This window comes from Volvox carteri, assembly GCF_000143455.1.
Source record: "Volvox carteri f. nagariensis unplaced genomic scaffold VOLCAscaffold_16, whole genome shotgun sequence".
Classification (NCBI taxonomy): Eukaryota; Viridiplantae; Chlorophyta; class Chlorophyceae; order Chlamydomonadales; family Volvocaceae; genus Volvox; species Volvox carteri.
The window spans coordinates 1,408,067-1,431,705 of NW_003307559.1; the positions used below are offsets into that span (position 1 = coordinate 1,408,067).

At 54.0% G+C, this 23,639-nt stretch overlaps 2 protein-coding genes across 2 annotated transcripts; one reads left to right on the top strand and one right to left on the bottom strand.

Moving 5' to 3' along the window:
* Positions 1 to 270: 270 nt before the first annotated feature.
* On the top strand, positions 271 to 1,433 carry VOLCADRAFT_90355 (uncharacterized protein; the record flags this gene model as incomplete). Its single annotated transcript, XM_002949832.1, has 2 exons — positions 271 to 558; positions 1,389 to 1,433. 2 exons carry the CDS (start codon positions 271 to 273, stop codon positions 1,431 to 1,433), a joined length of 333 nt encoding a protein of 110 aa, XP_002949878.1.
* A 13,984-nt stretch (positions 1,434 to 15,417) lies between these two features.
* Positions 15,418 to 23,368, bottom strand: clpD (ClpD chaperone, Hsp100 family; the record flags this gene model as incomplete). The annotated part of the gene is made up of 16 exons (XM_002949935.1): positions 15,418 to 15,733; positions 16,026 to 16,226; positions 16,597 to 16,832; positions 17,416 to 17,702; positions 17,948 to 18,083; positions 18,351 to 18,492; positions 18,688 to 18,751; positions 19,139 to 19,430; positions 19,583 to 19,820; positions 20,150 to 20,231; positions 20,700 to 20,925; positions 21,402 to 21,538; positions 22,054 to 22,145; positions 22,653 to 22,750; positions 22,929 to 23,126; positions 23,195 to 23,368. 16 exons carry the CDS (start codon positions 23,366 to 23,368, stop codon positions 15,418 to 15,420), a joined length of 2,919 nt encoding a protein of 972 aa, XP_002949981.1.
* Positions 23,369 to 23,639: the final 271 nt, after the last annotated feature.

The following is a 23,639-nucleotide window of genomic DNA, read 5'->3' on the forward strand; positions in this document are numbered from 1 at the left end:
GACTCACTTCGAGTNCAGGGCCCCCAGGACTGCGTGCCCTGCCTAGCTCCCTGTCAGTACGGCAGGTTCCATAGTTGTTCAACCGCTGTTCAGCCGCTCGCGTAGTCCTCAAGTCTGTAAATTAAACAAGGCCAGATGGGGAGTCTGCTCTGCTGATCAAGTAGGAAGTCGAGAACCTGGAAACCGTGTTGACCCGCGACATCGGCACTTGCTGTGACCAAAGCAGCCCTTAAAACGTTACAATGTGATGGGTCGTCTCATAAAGAAATCATGGGTCATGGGAATATAAATTGGCACGCATCTGGCTGCAACCCGACACCAAATTGGCGCAAGTCCGCAGCCCGCAGGCGCGATTCGGAGGCGGCTTCCGTTGGAAGCGGTTCCTTAGCTGTTGTCATAGTCACAGATACGCTAGACAACGAAAATGTTCTAAGTGATATATCCGGCAGCTATGGGGAGGACGAGGGCTGGCGCACCAGTTCCGACGAGGAGGACGCCGTGGAGGCAGCTGGTGGCTTCGCAGGCAACTACGGCGACGAGGATGCAGCAGAGGAAGCGGTCGGCGCCGCACACAGCGTGCTATGAGACAGATGGCAGGGTACGGAACGTGGCATACTTGCCCACGGGTACAAACATCTCATCGAAGTCGAGGCCCTCACGCTGTGCAAACCGCTTGGCAACCAAACTAGCCTTGTATCGCTCAACATTAGGGTTTTAGGGCTTCATCATCAACACCATCAAGGACCAACTCCTCCTCATAAGCACCTCGAAATCCATCCCATCATCATCCACAGCATTCTCAAGCTCAACCGATTGCGTTGATGGAACGAAGCAATGACCTATTTCCTTAGGGTTTCCGCCGGCTTTTAGCTCTTTCCCTGCATATCCACATCGTTGAATGTAACATCGCGAGACACCATCACCTTTCCGTCGACAAAAATGCGGTAGGCCTGTGCATTGGCCACATACCCCACAAATATGCCTTTCTGGACCCTCGTCCAGCTTATCACATTTGCACTTAGGGACGTGCACATAAGCGGTGCAACCGAACACATGTAGATGGGCGATGGCAGGTACGACACCGGTAAAAACCTCATCAGGAGTTTTGGCTTTACCAGCTATAGGACATTGATTACACACATAGCAGGCGACCGCCAGGGCCTCATGCCAATACTTCTTCGACACAGCAGGCGCTTCCGCTAACATAGCCCGCACCTTACCTAGCAAGGTGCGATTCAAACACTCCACACTTCATTTTGCTGCAGCGAGCAAGGAGCCGCAAGCTGATGGGTAATGCCGCGTGACTGACAAAACATCTTAAAATGCTCATTGACAAACTCACCGCCTCCGTCTATACATAAGGCTTTAACGTGCTCGCCACTCTGCAGCACAATAGCTACAACAGCGGTGCACAGCCAATTCAGGACATCTGACTTTCTGAACAAGGGCTTGACCCAGGACACGCCCATGAAATCATCCAAGAGGTTCACAAAACAACGATGGCCCTCAGCAGATTGCAGCAACGGCCCACAAACATCCATATGTAACAACTCAAGAGGTTTTCGGATGTAGCGGAATCCGAACTAGGAAACGGACCACAGCAATGCTTTCCCAAGGCAAAACTTCACAAAAATATTTCTTAGCAGTCCAAAGAGAAACCTGCGACAGATCAATACCGCACACCATTCCCTCCACCACCAACCTTTCCAAGTTGTCCAGTCCCAGGCGGCCAAAACGCCGGTGCCACAACGAAGCCACATGTGACTCAGGCACCTTCGCAACAAGGGCAGGGATGGGCGTAATAGGCTCTGCGGACTCCTCAGGGGCCTTTAAGGCGTTCGACATGACCTGCCTGAGACAGTTGTGGCACTTAGCAGCCTTAATGCACAAGGCTCCACGACGAATAACAGTGACATTCTCCTCGAACGTGATCTTCAAGCCCTTCTCAGTCAGCTGGGTCACCAAGATGAGATTATGCTTCATACTGGGCATACATACATAGATACATCACACGCATTTGTGGTGTGCAAGATCGGGGATGCTGCTGGAATAACTGCACTGTATCCCACAACAGGCAGGATGTTCCCATCCCCAACGACTACAGAAATCAGGATGTGAGCAGGCTGTGAATCGTATAGTAACTGTGAATGAAATCCTTGATCCCCGTCACGTGGTATTTGCTCCCTGAATCAAGGTACCACATCAGACCGCTCGGAGACAGCAATTCCACGCTGTAATTTCCTAATCTACATGAATGGAAACCCTCTGCTGAACCCAACGGGTAAAAATCTCTCTGTGCACTTGGCATAATATTATCAGACCATTTGTTGGTGTCCCATCCTCATCCTGATCGAGCAGCATATCCCGGCACAAATTCTGACTCTCTCACCACGAGTGTCAAAGCGGCCAGTGTGGGTTTAAGACTTTTCCATCCTTCATCGCCTTTCCTTCCTGAAACAGACAGGCTTCTCGTGCCCAGTTCTCCCGCATTAGGTACACTCGACTGTCTTCTTGTTCTTCGTACCTCGGTTAGCTCCGGAACCTGAGGTTGCCGCTGTAGACGACGAACTCAAACCGCAGCAGAAGCACCCTGAGTGAATCCACATCCTTCGGATAACCATGAGTTATGAACCACAGACGGATATTGTCGAACCGTGGAGCTAGTCCTCTGACAAGACGATTGATTAAAACTGTTGTTTTAACCTCGTAGTCAGTATGACCCTTCAATGCATTGAACTCGGCCTCCCCACGAGCCAAGTAGTCCTCGACCTTCTCACCGTCGTGCATCTGGATGTTCAGTAGGTTGTCCAGACGCGCGTCAAGCTTGGCCTGGTCGAGCGATGCGTAGAACGATTTCAAACCGTTCCATAACGACTTCGCTGTCGGCGACCGTAGGGACAGCGTCATGTGTTTTCGCGGCAGTCGCAAATTAATCTCGCACATCGCCTCGTCACTGCGCTTCTTGGCGGCAGCGTAGCCAGGTGCGTCGACTGCTGGGAGATCCTCCGTGATGGCGGAGAGACAGCCAGCCTTCTCCAGAACTGTCTGCATCTGCCAAAACCAGTAGTCGTAGTTTTCACTGGAGAGTTCATCATTGAACAACCACCTCTGGTCCATTTTGGTGTAGAGAATCAATCAGATCAATAAAGTCGCTCCACAGGTCGAACTGATGGAAGGAACGTTGAAGAAATGAAGTCCACCACAGCAGGAGAACAATTAAAATCTACCGCCGACTGTCCGGTCGGGGCGCATAACCTTTTAAAAGGCAGTAAGCGTTGCCCGCGCTAGCCGCAAGCACCGGTGTTGTCAGGAGACGAGGCTGCGAGTTTCCAACACTAAATACTATCCCCAAAGCAGCTAAAAGCCCAGTAGAGGGAAAATGGATCGGAAGCGCAAGTGATTACCAAGGTTTTATAAGTGCACCGAGCTACTTTACTCAGCCACAGACACACTAAACAACAAGCATTTCAGACAAAAATAAATAGTAGGTCCATTGTGCCTTATACCAACTCAGATGGCGCTCGGACAAGTACGGAAGTTCGCTCCGAACCAACCGCGGAACCAATCACCGTACCTCCAAGCCAAAACTCATTAAGCATTACAGACAGGCCGGACTTCAACACAACCTTCTTGCGCCCTTGCTTTTCATCTATGTAGGTCCACGCTCACTATCGTAACCATTTGCGTGCTGATTACCTCGCCTGTGCATCGATTCCTGATAATCCTGCACGAGTTTTCCCACCATTTACCTTACACCTTCTGGACCTGCCTTCGTTTTATGGTAGAAATGATACTTTCTTGCTGCTTGCGGTGCGCTGGCCGATAGGATCCAGTTCCCTGGCTGTCCGACAGGTTCCATTTTTCCTTGCTCATGCGCCTGCATGCTTAACATAAAGCCTTTCAGATGCACACTTGCTCCATAATGTCAGACCCTGATGCTTTGATGATGTAGGGTCTAAAAACGAAGCTGTGTTAAAACCTGTTGCAGCAAAACAAAATCAGTGCTGCCAGCCGTCAGCCAAGCGTGACCGTCCTGTTGCATGTGGTGCTTTGTGTGATGGGACTGTTGCAAATTGTGTAGCGTGGGGGCTGTGCTTCCGTGTTGCCATGCGTTCGTGTTGTCGCCCCATTGGGTTGTTTTCCTCGGCTAGCGAGGTTAGGAATTAGGAGTGCCGGGATTGGGAGCTGGTGCATTTGAGCATACATGCACCTGCATCTAGGCATCCGCATCTAGGCATATTTGGTGTTGTCGTTACAGAGTGGAAGGCTTCTGGGCCACTTGAACACATTGTCATTTCTACGATTAATCACCATATAGCACCATCCATCATTACCACACTGTACTAAATCATACGAAGTGCAAGTCCACGGCGGTTGATCCTGCCTTCTAGGATCCCTCCTCATCCATTCGCCCGAACATCCGCAGAGACAGAGGGTTCAGCAATCGCCACCATTCCAGTGTACGAATCACATCTCAGCAGCTAGCCATAATCTCACGCTCCCGACAATGTCGAGGGTCTCCCAAGAATCGAATCCAGGAACCTGAACTGAATAAAACAGTAGGATCTAGTAGCATCTAGGCATCCGAATGTAGGCATCCGCATCTCCGTATACGACGCCTCAGGCGTGCACGGCACCTAGTTCAATTGCTACCGGGCGTGCACGGCGCCTGGTTCGACGGCTACTGGACGCGCAGGTCATTCGCTTTGAGGCGTTCATCATCATCACCCTTCTCGCTGTTTTGGTCGCCATCCCATCGTGAAGGGAGAGCCCCCTTGGTGCGAGGGGACGCGGCGGGAAAGGTCGTGATGCAGTGCCTGTGTCGGTGACTGTGCCGTGGTGCGTTCCCATCGTACGACATGGGGCCCCCCGGTCCCGGTCCCGGTCCCGGTCCGCCCCATGGGGCTTCAGTGGGTTCAAGTCCCACATTGATTGAGATATGTGGTCCTGATTTGCTCATGCCTTGCTTCCCGTGTCCAAATGCTGTTATCTTGTTCATGTTACAGAACATCCTGTTGACAGAGGGATGCGTCACGCAATCGTCTTGCATTGTATTTTCACGACATGCTAGTCTTCATCAGGGTTATGATTAACTGAACTGTCAACCTAGAGGACGCTAAACTCTATTCGCACACCTACACAGGCACTGCAGGGGTTACTGCCCCCGCACAGTAGTACTGTGCGGCACACTGGCTGGTTTTAGACGAGAAGGGCGTCAGTTGGGGATGAGGAGGGGTATCAGCGGCTACAGCGATCGTGGTGGGGATGGTGCAGGCCAGGGGGGGGACCGACGTGGCGCGCTCTGCACCTAAACCGGCACAGTCCCGCCAGCGCAAGCTTGAGATGCGGGTCGACCTTGCGGCCTGCTGCAACGTGGCTGCTATACCGGTTGGGCAGCAGACTAAAACAGGCAGGAAAGTGGAACTCACAAAGAGGGCGCCAGGAGAAGATTAAGGCTGTATATAGGTGGATCGGGTTGGGTCTCATCAAGTCGTAAATGGGGTTTTGGTTACGTGCATGTATGTAGTTACAGGGTGGTAAAGTTTCACCGGCGGCCCCTTTCCCGAGGCAGTTCCCTGCTCTCCCCTGCGAGAGGGGCACCCTGATCCGTTCACCCCATCCGACTTCAGAATATATTCGTTGAGTTCAGCAACTCACCACCAGCATCCAACTATATCTAGCGAATTAACGGCGCCTCAACATACGTCCTGGTCAGCTCGCAAGTTGATATTATCACGTCCTACACCGTCCATAAGATGGGGATCACCTTTCATTTCAACACCTCTCATACGCCGTGAGGTCGGCAGGTGGATTTGGACCCGGTCACTCAGGGAGCAGAAAGGCAGGCCTTAACCTTTGGGATAGTGGACACAGCGCGCCTGGCTACTGCACTAGTAGAATGCCGAGGGTGGTGACACGTCAGCGCCACGGCTACTAGGATAGTGGACACAGCGCGCCTGGCTACTGCACTAGTAGAATGCCGAGGGTGGTGACACGTCAGCGCCACGGCTACTAGGATAGTGGACACAGCGCGCCTGGCTACTGCACTAGTAGAATGCCGAGGGTGGTGACACGTCAGCGCCACGGCTACTAGGATAGTGGACACAGCGCGCCTGGCTACTGCACTAGTAGAATGCCGAGGGTGGTGACACGTCAGCGCCGCGGCTACTAGGATAGTGGACACAGCGCGCCTGGCTACTGCACTAGTAGAATGCCGCGGGTGGTGACACGTCAGCGCCGCGGCTACTAGGATAGTGGACACAGCGCGCCTGGCTACTGCACTAGTAGAATGCCGAGGGTGGTGACACGTCAGCGCCACGGCTACTAGGATAGTGGACACAGCGCGCCTGGCTACTGCACTAGTAGAATGCCGCGGGTGGTGACACGTCAGCGCCGCGGCTACTAGGATAGTGGACACAGCGCGCCTGGCTACTGCACTAGTAGAATGCCGCGGGTGGTGACACGTCAGCGCCACGGCTACTAGGATAGTGGACACAGCGCGCCTGGCTACTGCACTAGTAGAATGCCGCGGGTGGTGACACGTGAGCGCCGCGGCTACTAGGATAGTGGACACAGCGCGCCTGGCTACTGCACTAGTAGAATGCCGCGGGTGGTGACACGTCAGCGCCGCGGCTACTAGGATAGTGGACACAGCGCGCCTGGCTACTGCACTAGTAGAATGCCGCGGGTGGTGACACGTCAGCGCCACGGCTACTAGGATAGTGGACACAGCGCGCCTGGCTACTGCACTAGTAGAATGCCGCGGGTGGTGACACGTGAGCGCCACGGCTACTAGGATAGTGGACACAGCGCGCCTGGCTACTGCACTAGTACAATGCCGCGGGTGGTGACACGTCAGCGCCGCGGCTACTAGGATAGTGGACACAGCGCGCCTGGCTACTGCACTAGTACAATGCCGCGGGTGGTGACACGTCAGCGCCGCGGCTACTAGGATAGTGGACACAGCGCGCCTGGCTACTGCACTAGTAGAATGCCGCGGGTGGTGACACGTCAGCGCCGCGGCTACTAGGATAGTGGACACAGCGCGCCTGGCTACTGCACTAGTAGAATGCCGCGGGTGGTGACACGTCAGCGCCGCGGCTACTAGGATAGTGGACACAGCGCGCCTGGCTACTGCACTAGTAGAATGCCGCGGGTGGTGACACGTCAGCGCCACGGCTACTAGGATAGTGGACACAGCGCGCCTGGCTACTGCACTAGTAGAATGCCGCGGGTGGTGACACGTCAGCGCCGCGGCTACTAGGATAGTGGACACAGCGCGCCTGGCTACTGCACTAGTAGAATGCCGCGGGTGGTGACACGTCAGCGCCGCGGCTACTAGGATAGTGGACACAGCGCGCCTGGCTACTGCACTAGTAGAATGCCGCGGGTGGTGACACGTCAGCGCCGCGGCTACTAGGATAGTGGACACAGCGCGCCTGGCTACTGCACTAGTAGAATGCCGCGGGTGGTGACACGTCAGCGCCACGGCTACTAGGATATTGGACACTGCGCGCCTGGCTACTGCACTAGTAGAATGCCGCGGGTGGTGACACGTCAGCGCCGCGGCTACTAGGATAGTGGACACAGCGCGCCTGGCTACTGCACTAGTAGAATGCCGCGGGTGGTGACACGTCAGCGCCACGGCTACTAGGATATTGGACACTGCGCGCCTGGCTACTGCACTAGTAGAATGCCGCGGGTGGTGACACGTCAGCGCCGCGGCTACTAGGATAGTGGACACAGCGCGCCTGGCTACTGCACTAGTAGAATGCCGCGGGTGGTGACACGTCAGCGCAGCGGCTACTAGGATAGTGGACACAGCGCGCCTGGCTACTGCACTAGTAGAATGCCGCGGGTGGTGACACGTCAGCGCAGCGGCTACTAGGATAGTGGACACAGCGCGCCTGGCTACTGCACTAGTAGGATGCCGTGGGTGGTGACACGTCAGCGCCGCGGCTACTAGGATAGTGGACACAGCGCGCCTGGCTACTGCACTAGTAGAATGCCGCGGGTGGTGACACGTCAGCGCCACGGCTACTAGGATAGTTGACACAGCGCGCCTGGCTACTGCACTAGTAGAATGCCGCGGGTGGTGACACGTCAGCGCCACGGCTACTAGGATAGTGGACACAGCGCGCCTGGCTACTGCACTAGTAGAATGCCGCGGGTGGTGACACGTGAGCGCCCGGCTACTAGGATAGTGGACACAGCGCGCCTGGCTACTGCACTAGTAGAATGCCGCGGGTGGTGACACGTCAGCGCCACGGCTACTAGGATAGTGGACACAGCGCGCCTGGCTACTGCACTAGTAGAATGCCGTGGGTGGTGACACGTGAGCGCCACGGCTACTTGGATAGTGGACACAGCGCGCCTGGCTACTGCACTAGTAGAATGCCGCGGGTGGTGACACGTCAGCGCCACGGCTACTAGGATAGTGGACACAGCGCGCCTGGCTACTACACTAGTACAATGCCGCGGGTGGTGACACGTGAGCGCCGCGGCTACTAGGATAGTGGACACAGCGCGCCTGGCTACTGCACTAGTAGAATGCCGCGGGTGGTGACACGTGAGCGCCGCGGCTACTAGGATAGTGGACACAGCGCGCCTGGCTACTGCACTAGTAGAATGCCGCGGGTGGTGACACGTCAGCGCCACGGCTACTAGGATAGTGGACACAGCGCGCCTGGCTACTACACTAGTACAATGCCGCGGGTGGTGACACGTGAGCGCCGCGGCTACTAGGATAGTGGACACAGCGCGCCTGGCTACTGCACTAGTAGAATGCCGCGGGTGGTGACACGTCAGCGCCGCGGCTACTAGGATAGTGGACACAGCGCGCCTGGCTACTGCACTAGTAGAATGCCGCGGGTGGTGACACGTCAGCGCCACGGCTACTAGGATAGTGGACACAGCGCGCCTGGCTACTGCACTAGTAGAATGCCGCGGGTGGTGACACGTCAGCGCCGCGGCTACTAGGATAGTGGACACAGCGCGCCTGGCTACTGCACTAGTAGAATGCCGCGGGTGGTGACACGTCAGCGCCACGGCTACTAGGATAGTGGACACAGCGCGCCTGGCTACTGCACTAGTAGAATGCCGCGGGTGGTGACACGTCAGCGCCACGGCTACTAGGATAGTGGACACAGCGCGCCTGGCTACTGCACTAGTAGAATGCCGCGGGTGGTGACACGTCAGCGCCGCGGCTACTAGGATAGTGGACACAGCGCGCCTGGCTACTGCACTAGTAGAATGCCGCGGGTGGTGACACGTCAGCGCCACGGCTACTAGGATAGTGGACACAGCGCGCCTGGCTACTGCACTAGTAGAATGCCGCGGGTGGTGACACGTCAGCGCCACGGCTACTAGGATAGTGGACACAGCGCGCCTGGCTACTGCACTAGTAGAATGCCGCGGGTGGTGACACGTCAGCGCCGCGGCTACTAGGATAGTGGACACAGCGCGCCTGGCTACTGCACTAGTAGAATGCCGCGGGTGGTGACACGTCAGCGCCACGGCTACTAGGATAGTGGACACAGCGCGCCTGGCTACTGCACTAGTAGAATGCCGCGGGTGGTGACACGTCAGCGCCGCGGCTACTAGGATAGTGGACACAGCGCGCCTGGCTACTGCACTAGTAGAATGCCGCGGGTGGTGACACGTCAGCGCCACGGCTACTAGGATAGTGGACACAGCGCGCCTGGCTACTGCACTAGTAGAATGCCGCGGGTGGTGACACGTCAGCGCCACGGCTACTAGGATAGTGGACACAGCGCGCCTGGCTACTGCACTAGTAGAATGCCGCGGGTGGTGACACGTCAGCGCCACGGCTACTAGGATAGTGGACACAGCGCGCCTGGCTACTGCACTAGTAGAATGCCGCGGGTGGTGACACGTCAGCGCCACGGCTACTAGGATAGTGGACACAGCGCGCCTGGCTACTGCACTAGTAGAATGCCGCGGGTGGTGACACGTCAGCGCCACGGCTACTAGGATAGTGGACACAGCGCGCCTGGCTACTGCACTAGTAGAATGCCGCGGGTGGTGACACGTGAGCGCCACGGCTACTAGGATAGTGGACACAGCGCGCCTGGCTACTGCACTAGTAGAATGCCGCGGGTGGTGACACGTCAGCGCAGCGGCTACTAGGATAGTGGACACAGCGCGCCTGGCTACTGCACTAGTAGAATGCCGCGGGTGGTGACACGTGAGCGCCACGGCTACTAGGATAGTGGACACAGCGCGCCTGGCTACTGCACTAGTAGAATGCCGCGGGTGGTGACACGTGAGCGCCACGGCTACTAGGATAGTGGACACAGCGCGCCTGGCTACTGCACTAGTAGAATGCCGCGGGTGGTGACACGTGAGCGCCACGGCTACTAGGATAGTGGACACAGCGCGCCTGGCTACTGCACTAGTAGAATGCCGCGGGTGGTGACACGTCAGCGCCGCGGCTACTAGGATAGTGGACACAGCGCGCCTGGCTACTGCACTAGTAGAACGCCGCGCCAGCCGCCTGCATGTGGATGTTTGACTGTCAGTATGTGACTGGGCGATGTAAAAGGCGATCGCTGCATGGTCTCTGTCAGACCGCTCGTGTACTTCGTTGTGATGGTTCACGTGTATGGAGACCTTTGACACCTCATGATGTATGCGATCCAGTGGGATGTGCGTGTATCCATCTTAATGTGCAGGGAAGGGTCCGCTATTCATATGCTGTCAAAGCTGGAACGTGCCTCTGGAACCTTTGTACGGCATCTTGGTGCATATGGCGGAATTGTACATATCTGGGCTTCTGTGAACTGCGTTGCTTGAAACACATTCCTTTATTACGTGCATATCTTCTGGGTGTGTGGATCAGTGCGGATAGTGCGGATGCACCCTGGGTTTTATCAAGTTGCATGTTCCGCACGAGTGAGGGGGTGTCCGTAAAGCCTGAGGTGGGCCCATGGACGGTAAATAGCTATTAGTGCGGTTATGTGGTGATTTATCGTCATCCTCCCGCGTCCCCTTGAGCATGAAGCGCCTTAGAGCAACGTGCAGGCTCTCCCAGACTTCCGAGATGAACCTGGCTAGTGCCAGGGGTGAGGCCCCGGTCATAATCGTGTGTGCACTTGAAACACGAGGTCAAATTCATGTTTGGCCCCGTGTAATTGTGTAAGATCATAAAAATGTGAATCTCATCTTCGACCGCCCCACAATGGCATCTAAGATGCTTGAATTAAGGTGTTCTAAAAGGAACTTCCCCTTTAGTTCTTCATCCCCTAAAGGGGAACCCCTTCTTTCCCTTTAGTTCATCCCCTAAAAGGTTGTCCCCTTTAGTGCTCCCCGAAGGCTTTCGAGGGACAGCTCCTTTGCCTCCTTGAACTAAAGTTCCCCTTTAGGGGAAGAACTTTAGTTAAAACCTAACAAAACACGGTATCCTGCTTAAATTCTTCCTGCCGTGTGATACGGCACGATTCTGCAGATATGGTCAAGGTGTGCAGCTTTGTCAGCCTGCTTTTTATTATGGTACCAGTTTTACATTTCATCATGTCCCCGCTGTAAAATTAGATGGTTTTATTTATATGTACCAGCATTGCCATCGCCTCGCGCCTGTATGGCAATGTGTATTCCCGTGACACGGCACCCTTGGATTAGGTTAGTGGCCCCCAGCCTAAATCAATTACCGAACCAGCCACACGATTACGATTGCAATACAGCTCCACGGCCAACAGGATTAGGATTGGTTCCCCCAGCCACAGGATTAGGATTGGGGCCCCCGCCGGTAACATTAGGATTGGGATCACCCCGCCCCGATATGGATAACACCACCAGTCTGGGATTAGGAATTAGAAGTGGCTGACCGATAACCACCCCCTGGATTGCGGACCCCTGGCTGACCTCCCCAGGGTACTACTTCTCGAAGTGACAGGTTGAAGGTACTTAAGATTTGTCAAAATCAATCCTTTTACAATCAAATGCCAAACTTACAAGAGTTGTGTGTTAGAAATCTCCGACCCAACTCTCAAGCCATACCTTCACGTGCTGCACCAAAATAAGTGACGGGAACCCCAAATGAGTGACGCCGTTTTCCCCGGTCTCTCTTCGTATTTGCACGTCCACGTACGACATACCCATACCGAGCCTTCGCACTGGCTAAGGACGAATGTAGCCGGTAGTTAAATTAAATACGTACCGTACGTACGACGTCTATTCAGCTTTGAACATAACCGTGAGCCAAGACATCAAAGGAACTGCCCACAAGCTGGTTCTCACGACATCTATCACGATCATCAATAATCGAAGATTGGATTTCGGGAACCGCTTCCACGTCATGCCGCGTAAGTAGCGTACAGGCAGCTGATGTATCGCGACCACCAAATGCAGGCAGCCGCAGCTATGCTTCCAACGACGAGAACAATATAACAAGGACCAGAAGTTACTCTACATCAAAGACACCTCGTGCCGTGTTTGGACAGCCACATTTCAGATTTAAATGGAACGATGCCCCGCATATGAAATTCTCCAACTGCACAAATAACAAGGCAGAGCAAAGAAAGCCAAGTCAAGCCAAGGCAACGAAAGCAAAGCGAGTAGTCAGAGAAATCAAAAAAAGTCTACAGCATGAACTAGCGCAAGACAGCCGGTTGTACCCGGTGACAGCGAAAAGCTACGAATTCAGAAGTGGCGGACGATGAAACCGCCAGCAGCGAAACACGGATCATCCCAGGCTGCTAGTCCACGAACGAAATTTCCATTCCTGACCCCTCTCCGCAAACATCGCGACCAGATTTAATATCAAGATATCGACCCGGCTATCGTAAGGCTGGGTCGAAACCCCTTCGGCCAATGGTTTCGAGCCCATCACCATTTGGTTTCAGAGCAACGGGCGGACCTAAGCACGGAGGACGGCAAAAGCGATTGCCGCCAATACGACGTTAGACCCACCATCTTCGCCAACAAACAAGCATACCTCATTTCTCACATATCAGCCGACTAATACGTCAGGAGATGGAGAGGCATTAGAAGTCCCGTATCCTGTAATGCTCTCCCCCCCACCACCACCCACCGCCACCTACCCACGGTGCTCAGCCCCAGCTAGAGAACTCCACACCACACACCATACCACATCACACCACACACCACAGCTGCTTCCGCCAGCATACACCACCACACATGCACCACCCATACATACAGCCAAAGCTGCGCGCGCAGCACGCCGTAGCTGTATTAGCTGCGGCTGTGGTAGTAGCAGTAGTAGTAGCAGTAGCGGCAGCCACCGCACGCACCAATAAGGCCACCGTACATCCTTATGCACCGTGGTGGAGTGAGCAAGGGAGATGAGATAAAAGGACAGCATACGTACATACATACGTACAGCTGCATGCTGCCATGCCAGCCATGCCAATCAGACAGAATGACTACGGTCTACGGGTATATATACACTTAGGATACTGTGCCATTTTAAATATGAAACAGACAGGACTTCGGAGGGATGCGCAGCGCGTCAGCACATTACACAACTCAACCTTATGAGACACAACACGATCAATGCCAGGTGTCGTACATTCCAGCAGCCCCCAGCAAACTCACCAGGCAGCGACCAGAGCGGTTCCTTTTTCCTCTTTCTCCGTTCCTTCGCACCTAACTGTCCTTCCATCTTCCAGCCATTTTTGCAAAAAAAATACATTATGAAGGAACCATACAAGCAGCACATGTGAGGGGAGTTGACTGGGAGAAGGCGGTACGGGGAACACTTGCAAACAGTGCGTTCAGATACGATGCAAAAGGTTGGCAGACCCAGATCATGTCTGATCCTCCAGAACCCCCAGGGAATGCTGAATCTATATGGCCATGACGACAGCCAGAGGTGAACGATGGGGCTGTGGGGTGGGGTTGGCGCCAGCCAATCCGGCCGGAGCGCGCCCCTACATGTACGTATCAAAACACGTGGGCTTGAAGTACGGCAGACTGTAGTACAAAGAAAGGACTTTAGCCTGCCGAAAATGTGACCTTTGAATCGCATCAGTCATTGATCCCTGGCCGTACAGAATGAAGTACGGGTTTGGTATGGTGATTCTGATAATACACCTCGACCTCAGCAGGTTACCGCTATAATTGCCTCCCCTCAACTCCCGCGAACAGACACGGGGACACCATACACACATGCACGCAAATCCAGCTTCCCTCCATTTTGGAAACGCACACACATACACACGCACAAACAGACACACTTCAACCATAAACCCACAAAAACGCATCTACACAGCCAAAAGCACAGTGCAAACGTATGTACGTATGTCCCCAAGGCCTCCTGTCAAATTCGCTCTAAACTCACCTAGCCACAAAGCGGTGCAAAATATATTTCTACATCGGGCTCTGTCGTACATGCCCTTGCCATACCGTACAATTTGGTGCATCTCAACAAAAACAAAGCAACTGTACAAATTGACCGAGGTTGATTTTTATCCGCTCCATCACCGCCGCCCTGGCTCAATGAACGGCTCAACGGACCCTACCGCACAGGCCCCAAACAGATTCCGCAAAGATTCCCAAACATAGCAAATCATCATGCTGGTGTCAAAACATTTTTTTACAGAACAACCATCATGCTGACAAGGCAGGCACAGACATACACACACCTGGACAGCAGCTTTTGTACGGCCCGGATGCATGCGGGACCCAAATCAGTGCATCAGTTGCACATAAATGCACCGCTGCCAGAGCCAGCGCCCGCTGCCAAGGCCGGAGGGACACCACGACATCCGCACCATCCGCATACCTGTTCCACCAGCAAGCGGTGATGCCAGCAAAATGCCGGCAGGACTGCAAAAGACTGGTTGACAAAGAAACCCTGGACCGTATGTTTCATAGGACCCTAGAGGCTCCCAAGTCCTGAAAACCGCCCATCTTCATTTTCCCGACGTAATGATCGTACACCGGATACATGGTGCCCTATTGCCGACAACGATGTGACGTACAAATACACAGACAAACGCAGAGGGGCACACACTGGCAGAGCTCACGAATTTTCCTCCCCCCATCATATGCGAGGGGAAAGCAACAGCTCGGAGCAGGGTGTGAACGCCAGAACAAACCGCCATCAACCTACCAACATCCAACCAGATTTTACGTGTGTTGAAACCGTGGACAAATAAAATACGTCATTTTTCATAAATTATTGTTATTGACCTTCGATCGTACTTACATGCAAGAGGGTCGTGGCCTAGAAGGCACACCTCACCCGCCCTCCCCTAGTCCCCACCTAAAACGCAAAGTTTCAAATCCCACACCTTTTCGTCACCTTTTCCTCCGAGTTCACCGGCGCACGACTATTCAAAAGTTGAAAGGACGAGGCAGCGGAATGTACGACAGCAGTGGCGAAAGATCGTATCGCCCCTTATCCCATTGCTTCACCTTTCCTTCCTTCCAGACTCAATTGTCCTCCAGAGTCGCCGTCAGTACTACCTTCTCCCGCCTGGACGAGCTCGCGGCGCCACCGTCGTCACTGCCGTACGTCCCACCAGGGCCGACGGACACCAGAATGCCGCCGTCGACGCCGCTGGGGTGTTGAGCCAGGTGCGAAGTGGTTAGGTCGGTGCATGACGCCGCCACGGCGGCGGCAGCTGCCTCCTCCTCCTCTGCCGTACGGGCGGTGACGACGCCGTCGGAGTTCAGCGACAACACCAGACGAGTGCCCGGCGCGAACTTACGGTGCAGTACGGCATCCGACAGCGGATCATCCACCAATCTGTACAGTGCATGCAAAGATGAGGGGAGAAGAGGGTATTAAAGATGGGCGTGTACGTCGTAAACACAGTAGAATTTCACGCACACCACAGGAAATGCAGTTTCATTATCGGTGACAGCCCAAGTAAAACTCCTCTTCGACCCCAAGGCTCTTTCTGTACGACATATCACAATGACATGCATCATACGACCCATAACCCCACACAGTCGAAACAATTCAAAAATGTGCGACAGCCTCAAGCCGGTGTCACCCCATATCATATCATCCAGACCTGCGTCAACTCCACACTCACCGTACAATCGCCTGCCGTAATGGACGAGCGCCGTACTCCTCGCTGTACCCTTCCGCAATGATGTGCTCCATCAGTGGCGGGGCCACCTCGACTTGCAATCCACGCTCCGCAGCGCGGTCAACCGTCTCCTCCATCATAAGGCCCGCGATGGTGGCCACGTCAGCACGACGCAACCGCTGGAACACCACCGTCTCGTCAAACCTGTGTTGTTTGGTAGAAAAAAGAAAAAAGCAGCGGTACAGGTAAGGCAAATGTAGAACCAATTAAAACCCACAGGTAGCAGAAAGGCAGAAGGGTGGGGCAGAAATGTGTAAAAGTCTATTACGGTCAGGTACACGGAAAGACTTTACCGTTACCGACAGTCTTATCCAACCTTTTTATCGGTACGATAGTAGTACGACAACACGGCCCAAAACAACCGAGTCACACGCGAGGCGCCCTGTAATGTCTCCCCTTAAAATTGAGTTCATTACAACAAGCTATATCAATCTTTTCCTGTGTTCACAAGAAACCAATCATCGCGGCTCCTCCCGCTATACTGAGGCGTCACCCGCTACAAAAACCATATCACCTGTTCAGTAGCTCGGGGCTGAAGAAGCTCCGGACCTCTCCGAGGACCTCCTGTTTCAGCTTGTGTGACGCCAGTGCCGCCAGCCGGTCGTCATCCCCCACAATATCCGCGCCGCGGGAGAACACGCCGCCGCTACCGACACCACCGCCCGCGGTACCGCTGCCGGCGGCGATGACCCGAGAGCCGATGTTGGAGGTCAGGATGATCATGGCGTGCTTGAACGACACCGTACGGCCCTATACGGGTAGAAGGTACGGATATGATCAAAATGATGATGACGGCGAAAACGATTTGAGCTGTGGGGGAATTGCAGGGAAATAGGAAAGTTTGGAGCGTTTTCTGTATTCCTGGTTTAAAGATTTTAGAGGGTCCTAGGCCCTAGTAGTAGGGGATTCACCTCACCTCTCTAGGACTTTGTACTGTCCTATCCGTTGGATACGCCGTTCCCACTTCCACCACTTTGATCGTACTTAGAAATCGAGATCAATCCAACCCATAGGTCCTATGGCTTAATGGATAAAGCGCCGGTCTACGGAACCGGAGATTCCAGGTTCGATCCCTGGTAGGATCGCTTCATTTTTTAATCGTTAATTATTCTTCCGAAAATAAATACCTGGTTGTGGTCTTTAACTCATTTTTGAGCTGATCTCCGATCGGAAGTAAAAGATATGACTTCCTGAAATCTGTAGATGCCCCACGCACCATTCCTGGATAGAACGGCCCATCTAAACAACTTTTCGTCCGGGGAAGGCCCTGTGTGTTTTTACAACACCCCATTACCACCCCTCCCCACACCTCTCCCCACCCGAACCGCCCAACCTGCGAGTCTGTCAGTCTGCCGTCCTCCAGGATTTGCAGCAGAACCGCAAACACATCGGGGTGTGCCTTCTCGATCTCGTCAAACAGTACGACACTGAAGGGCCGTCGCCGAATCGCTTCCGTCAGCTTTCCGCCCTCTCCGAAACCAACGTAACCCGGCGGGGCCCCGACCAACTTGGACACGCTGTGCCGCTCCATGTACTCGGACATGTCCAGTCGCAAGAGGGCGTCCCTGGAGCCGTAGTACTGCTCAGAGAGCACCTTGGCCAGCTCGGTCTTACCCACGCCTGCAGCCGGTTTCATACCATTTTTCATACCAATAATTTTTAAAACAATAATAATCATACTAATTTCAGCACGTCCTTCTACTTGAGGGTTGTTGGTAATAAGGAGAGGGCACTTTTTCATGTTTCGTTTGGCTTTGTACGGAGGGGTTGCTGGAATTTTGGCAGACAAGATATGAACGTCTTGGAAACGATCACGCACACGCGCATACGCACAAACACACACACACACACAGCAGTGCTGTTACCTGTGGGCCCGACGAACAGCAGCGAGGCAACCGGGCGACGCGGGTCCTTCAGTCCGCACCTAGCTCGGCACAGCGCAGTGGCAATGGACTCCACTGCGTCCTCCTGACCCACCACGTGGTGACCCAAATCGGAACGCTGGGGTGCGGAGGGAGGCGGGGAGGAGGGGGCGTGCGGGAGGGGGGGTGCGATGAAGCATACATAGGCGATTGACCCGTGCGGGGGGAAAATTGAAAGGGTGCGTGGGGGACTCGGGTGAAGGAAAAAAGCGTTGGGGAAGGGGAAACTATTTGCAAATAGAAGGGGTTCATAGGGTTTGACACCCCCGTAAGAGGGTCCTAACCAAGCCCTCCCCCCAAGAAAACAATCAAGGGCGTCGTAGATTCCTACCACAATGTGTCATACCATGTTCAGCAATCGCTCCTTCTCGTCGTCGTTCATCTTCTCCACGGGAATGGCTGTCCAGGCGGAGACAATGGCCTCGATGTCCTCCACCCCCACTACCGGCAACACCGAGCCGTCAGAGCTGGGACCCGCCAGCTCAGACCTAGCAGGGGATAGGAGGGGGATCAGGAAATTAATCAAGAAAAAACAGCAGACGCTGAAGTACGGATGTGCTAGTATAAACAAACTTGTACATGTTCGCTTCGACAAAGAGATCCTGAACTAGAAACATCATTTTTAAATATTCAAAGAATTTCCGGCTGAATGTCCATGAATTCACTTTAGCACGCATACAAACAATTCACGGCAGGGTAACGCAAAGTCATTGTGGCACCCTCCATCATCCTCACACTCTCTCCCCCCTACTCTGCACCGCTTTACCTGTAGTCCATCTCCCTCCTGCGCAGGATGACCGCCTCCTCGTACAGCCCGTCCTTGACCGCCTCGTCCTTGGTGGCCAGGACCTGGGAGGAGTCGCGGCGGGGGAAGCGGGTTTCGGAGCGAGGGGGATACAGTCTTAATCGCCGCCGCTTTCTTATGCGATTAGAGCTCATTGTGGATAATACGCAAGGAAGCATGGAATGAAACTGTTATGCCGATGCTGATGCCGCCGATGGGGGGGGAGACTAGGGAGGGCTGAAATGACGGTAAAATGGATCATCCGTCACCCAGTGATGCCGACCGACATACCTGTCCCACACTACACTACATTACACTACACTGCGCTACACACACCCGCAACCACAGACCCACCTGTAAATACTCGTGGAGCTTGGGATGATCCCGACTGTACGACGAAGATCCAGATCCGGATCCTGGTGACAAAGCCAATGATGCCATGCGGGCCTGTTGCCGGCTGCGTGTCTGCCGGGCGGTGAACGCCGCGATGCGGGCTCGCGACCCGGCCTCATCGATGAGGTCGATGGCCTTGTCAGGCAGGAAGCGGTCCGCGATGTACTTGTGGGAGAGCGTGACAGCTGCCGCGAGCGCCTCCTCCGTATAGGCGCAGCGGTGGTGCCGCTCGTAACGCTCCTTCAGGCCCTGTGGGTTTGTATGTTTGTAATTTTTCAGGAGCCATCCAAATCAGGCTGAGATGGCGGGGTGGGGAAATCATAATCAAATGAAAACAGTTCACATTACTAACTGCCGTACTGAAGACATGGGGACCAGTTCCGTACATACACGTCACGTACCATGAGGATGGCCAGGGTGGCCTCGGGCGTGGGCTCGTCAACGGTGATGGGCTGGAAGCGTCGCTCCAGGGCGGCGTCGCGTTCTATGTATTTGCGGTGCTCGTCCAATGTCGTAGCGCCAATGACCTGAAACTCCCCTCGCGCCAGAGCAGGCTTCACCAGGTTGGCGATATCCAGGCCGCCGCCGCCGCCGCGACCGACGCTGCCGGCGCCCACCAGCGTGTGGATCTCGTCGATCCTGAGTGAGTCCAACGCGAACATCCATCACCAGGTTCCTTCAACTATGCCTCATTCTCACACAAAGCGTGGGATTTTTTCATGAAATATTTCGCAATCAGCCGCCTCTTAGGACCTACCGTTTCCTGAGCTTAACGCCCCCCCCGATATCCTGTTCCTCGACTGTCACACATGTCAAGGCCTCCTTCACTACTTAAACACAAGACCTCAGGGGTTTTCCCCAACCATCCGGGTAACACAACTCGCCGCCGCTCAGCCGCCTTTACCCTGTCTCCTTTCCATACCCCCTTCCCATTTCCCCCTTATGCCACGGATTTCTGATTGCCGTACATGAGAATGATGTTGCCCGCCTCCTTGACCTCCGCGATGAGCTTGGTCACACGGCTCTCCAGCTCTCCACGCTCCTTTGCACCTGTACGACAATGCGGACGACAAATGTGGTAAGGGTTCCTTTCGTGAGAGGTCTACCCTTAAACCCGAAGTTCTAGCTGGCCCCCAGCACCCAATAGAATCCTAGCATTCCCGCCCTCATCCATTCCTTCACGTACGTGCATAAATACATACATACGTTCATACACACATAACATTAGGGTTCTGTTGACACACAACACAGGACACAAAACACCCCATGTACTCGCGGACATACAACCTCCGTCAAGTAATCGCTGTACCTCGGCCTCCTCTGTCCAACCCACTTCCTTATCCTTCCATCCTCCAGCAGCCAATTCCCCAGCCTAGCCTCCAAAACCATGCAAATACATATGTATGATATCACATCGCCGCTCAGATAGTTTAAAAATCTTACTATACTGTTCGCTTCTTCCCAACCCCTCTAATCCCTGCCACCATAGCCCCTCAACACACACAAAACACACCCTACCTGCAATCAACAGCCCTACGTCCAGCTGCAGAATCCGCTTCGAATGCAGAAACTCAGGAAGCGGAGCGCCGTCGAGGGATGCCGTACGATGTACGATAGCTGACGCAAGCCCTTCCGCGATGGCGGTTTTCCCTACCCCGGGCTCGCCCAACAGAATGGGGTTGTTCTTAGTACGACGCGCCAGAATTTGTACGACACGTGACACCTCCCGCTCGCGACCCACCACCTGTAAGGGGGATGAAGGGGAAAGTTCCAAAAGTACAAGAACTAAGTCAAGTGCTTTGGTAATGCACAATATTTTGATGAAGTACAAACGCCCAAAACGCAAGCTGCCCAGGCAGTCCAATGCAATGACGCCTAGCTAGTCAAGCTATGCCCCGGGAGGGATGGAAGCTTCCAGCAGTTGGACCCGACCGCCGGGATGCAAAATCAGGAAAGCGCTGGCCTGCTCGCTGGGAGTGGACATCATGTCACGCACCAGGCAAAGCTGCGCCCTCAACCCGGTCCTTTCAGACCATTCAACCCTTCTGTTTATCGACATCCAACAATGTATCTGCTGCTCCTCGGCCACTGCTTATGTTCAATTACCGTCCACCATAACTACGAAAAGTCCAGCATGCAGGTGCACGTCCGTGATATCAGCCTGGGCAACGGCCCGCCAGCCGACTACCACTGCTGGGCCCCGATCATCCGGCCACCTACCGGGTCGATCCTGCCCGCCCGAACCTCCGCACACAGGTCCTTGCAGTACTCCTCGGTCATCTTGGGACCTTCTTTGGCACCAGAGGCCTGGTGGAGGGAACCCGAGAGAGGAGAGGAGAGAGGAGGATACATCAAAGCTCAGAAGATTGATAAAAAAGAAATACAAAGGAAATACCATAAACGGATACTCCAAGAAAAGACCAAAAATGTAGGACAATGTGCAAGATATTGACCCGTAGTGATTTTTTAAGTGGAGGGAACGTTCAGTGGTGGAAGGGAGTCCTAAATAAAGCGCAGTTAAACGGCAGATACGGTCTGGCAGGGCCAGGCCATGAGTTTATCTTCCACGTCGTAGCCTGAGAAGGCGGTTTCCAGGTAAAAGTGTGCAGATTTGGACTCCAAACAAAAGTTTACCAAAACAAAGAACGTTGCCAACAATGCTGCAAACTGTGTCGGCAGATGAGGGAAGAGGTGAATTCAAAAAGGCAACCGCTGGGTCAGCAGTCTCGAGGGAACTAGCTAATCGGAAGCGCTTCGGCAGGTTTTGTTCGTGTTTTAATGTCTGTGTGTGTGCGTGTTTGCGATTGGACCCAGACTAAGGACCAAGAGCAAGGGGTAGGGCTGCGTGGAAAATGGTGGTGTGGCAGTATACGTGCCTGCTTCTTCTTCGCCTGCTCCGCGTCCGTATCGCCTTTGAGGCGCTTAGAGGCCTCAGCCTTAAGACCATCCACGTCCACAGACAGCCTGAGGAGCGGATAAATAAAGAGGATAGCAAGAGGAGGCTAATTTGGAAGTGCATGAACAAGACGGTGTAGCATAAACATGATAGAACAGATTGAAGAGCAGGTCGCACCAAGATTGTGTGTAAGCACTGATGTCGCTCGCGCGAAATGCTATATGTTAAACCTTAGTAAGAGTTCTATGATAGGCGGCACGTAATTTCCGTAGTTGAACGTTTTCCAGGGCATGGACAGCTACATCAAACTGAACAATCGACAAAGCTTGGGCGATCGCCAGACGCACTCATTGAAGACATTTGTAATTGACCAGTTTGTTACTTCAATTGGGATGAGCTGGGTCGGCACACTGTAGGTTAATTGGCGAAGGACAGACCCTAGCTGCCATGTTGAAGGGTCTACAGGCCGTCGATAGGAAGTATGTGTGTAGCACCATGTTGTGTGATAATAACAATCATTTAATCCGCGCTTTCATGTAAAAGCCCGAGTCCTAAGTTAAGACTCAAGGACTCACGAGTGAAGGACGCGCTTCCCATTGCAGTCCGGCATAGCGAGCATAGCCAGCAAGATGTGCTCCGGTGATATCCAGTTGACGTTGGAGCGTTTGCACTCCTGTGAACAGGCGAAGCTGCCGGTCAGTCCAGGGTTCACGCCATCTCAACTGGCAAGAAGGCAGAAGTGCAAGCCCCTGTATGTTACTAATGAACAAAAAGGGCCAACAATTGATAGAAGAAATGAGAAACCAGGCTGGTCTAACGTCCGAGAGTGCGCAACATCGCGGACAACTTACGTGAGTTGCAGCCTCGAACATTTTCCGAACTTCGCGACTGAACGGTATGCTTTCACCGTGGCTAACAGGTCGTTTGCGCCCAAAAATTGCCTCCACAGTTGCTTTAGCGCGTTCAGGCGTCACACCGCTGTTCAAGTAGCCGTTCTTGCTCAGGCTCTCCTCAGCTACCAAACCCAGGAGGATATGCTCTGTGTTCACCTGTACATAGCGCAGCCACTTAAGATGCCAAGGACATAGTGAAGACGTAGCGGCCTGTCCCAGCGCACCTCATTGTGACCGAAAGACTTGGCTTCCGCTTGGGCAATCATGACAGTCTTAATTGACCGCTCCGTAAACCGTTCGAAAACAGCCTGCACCTTGACTGCTTGGCGACGACTAACTGAGAACCTTTGCGGCCGGGGGAGTTTCGAACTCAACTGCAGCGCCGGGCGCTGCCCCATTCTCGACATCGAGGCATCAACGTTTCGATAAAGGCAAGCACGAGGAGCTTGTCGACAGCATCTTCCAACAAGGCTATGCACCGTCCCGGCGGTCCGAGACCTAAGGCCTAGTGATAGAGGCATCCGCTATCAAAGAGAAATAGCAGTAATATGGAAGCTGTGCCGCTTGCAATCAATCAGCTCAACTATGGAAAGGATTAGTGAGTTGTTAAGTTCAAAAGCGACTGGGAAAGTATCGTGCCGGAAGGAAAATCCCGACACCCCACGGCAA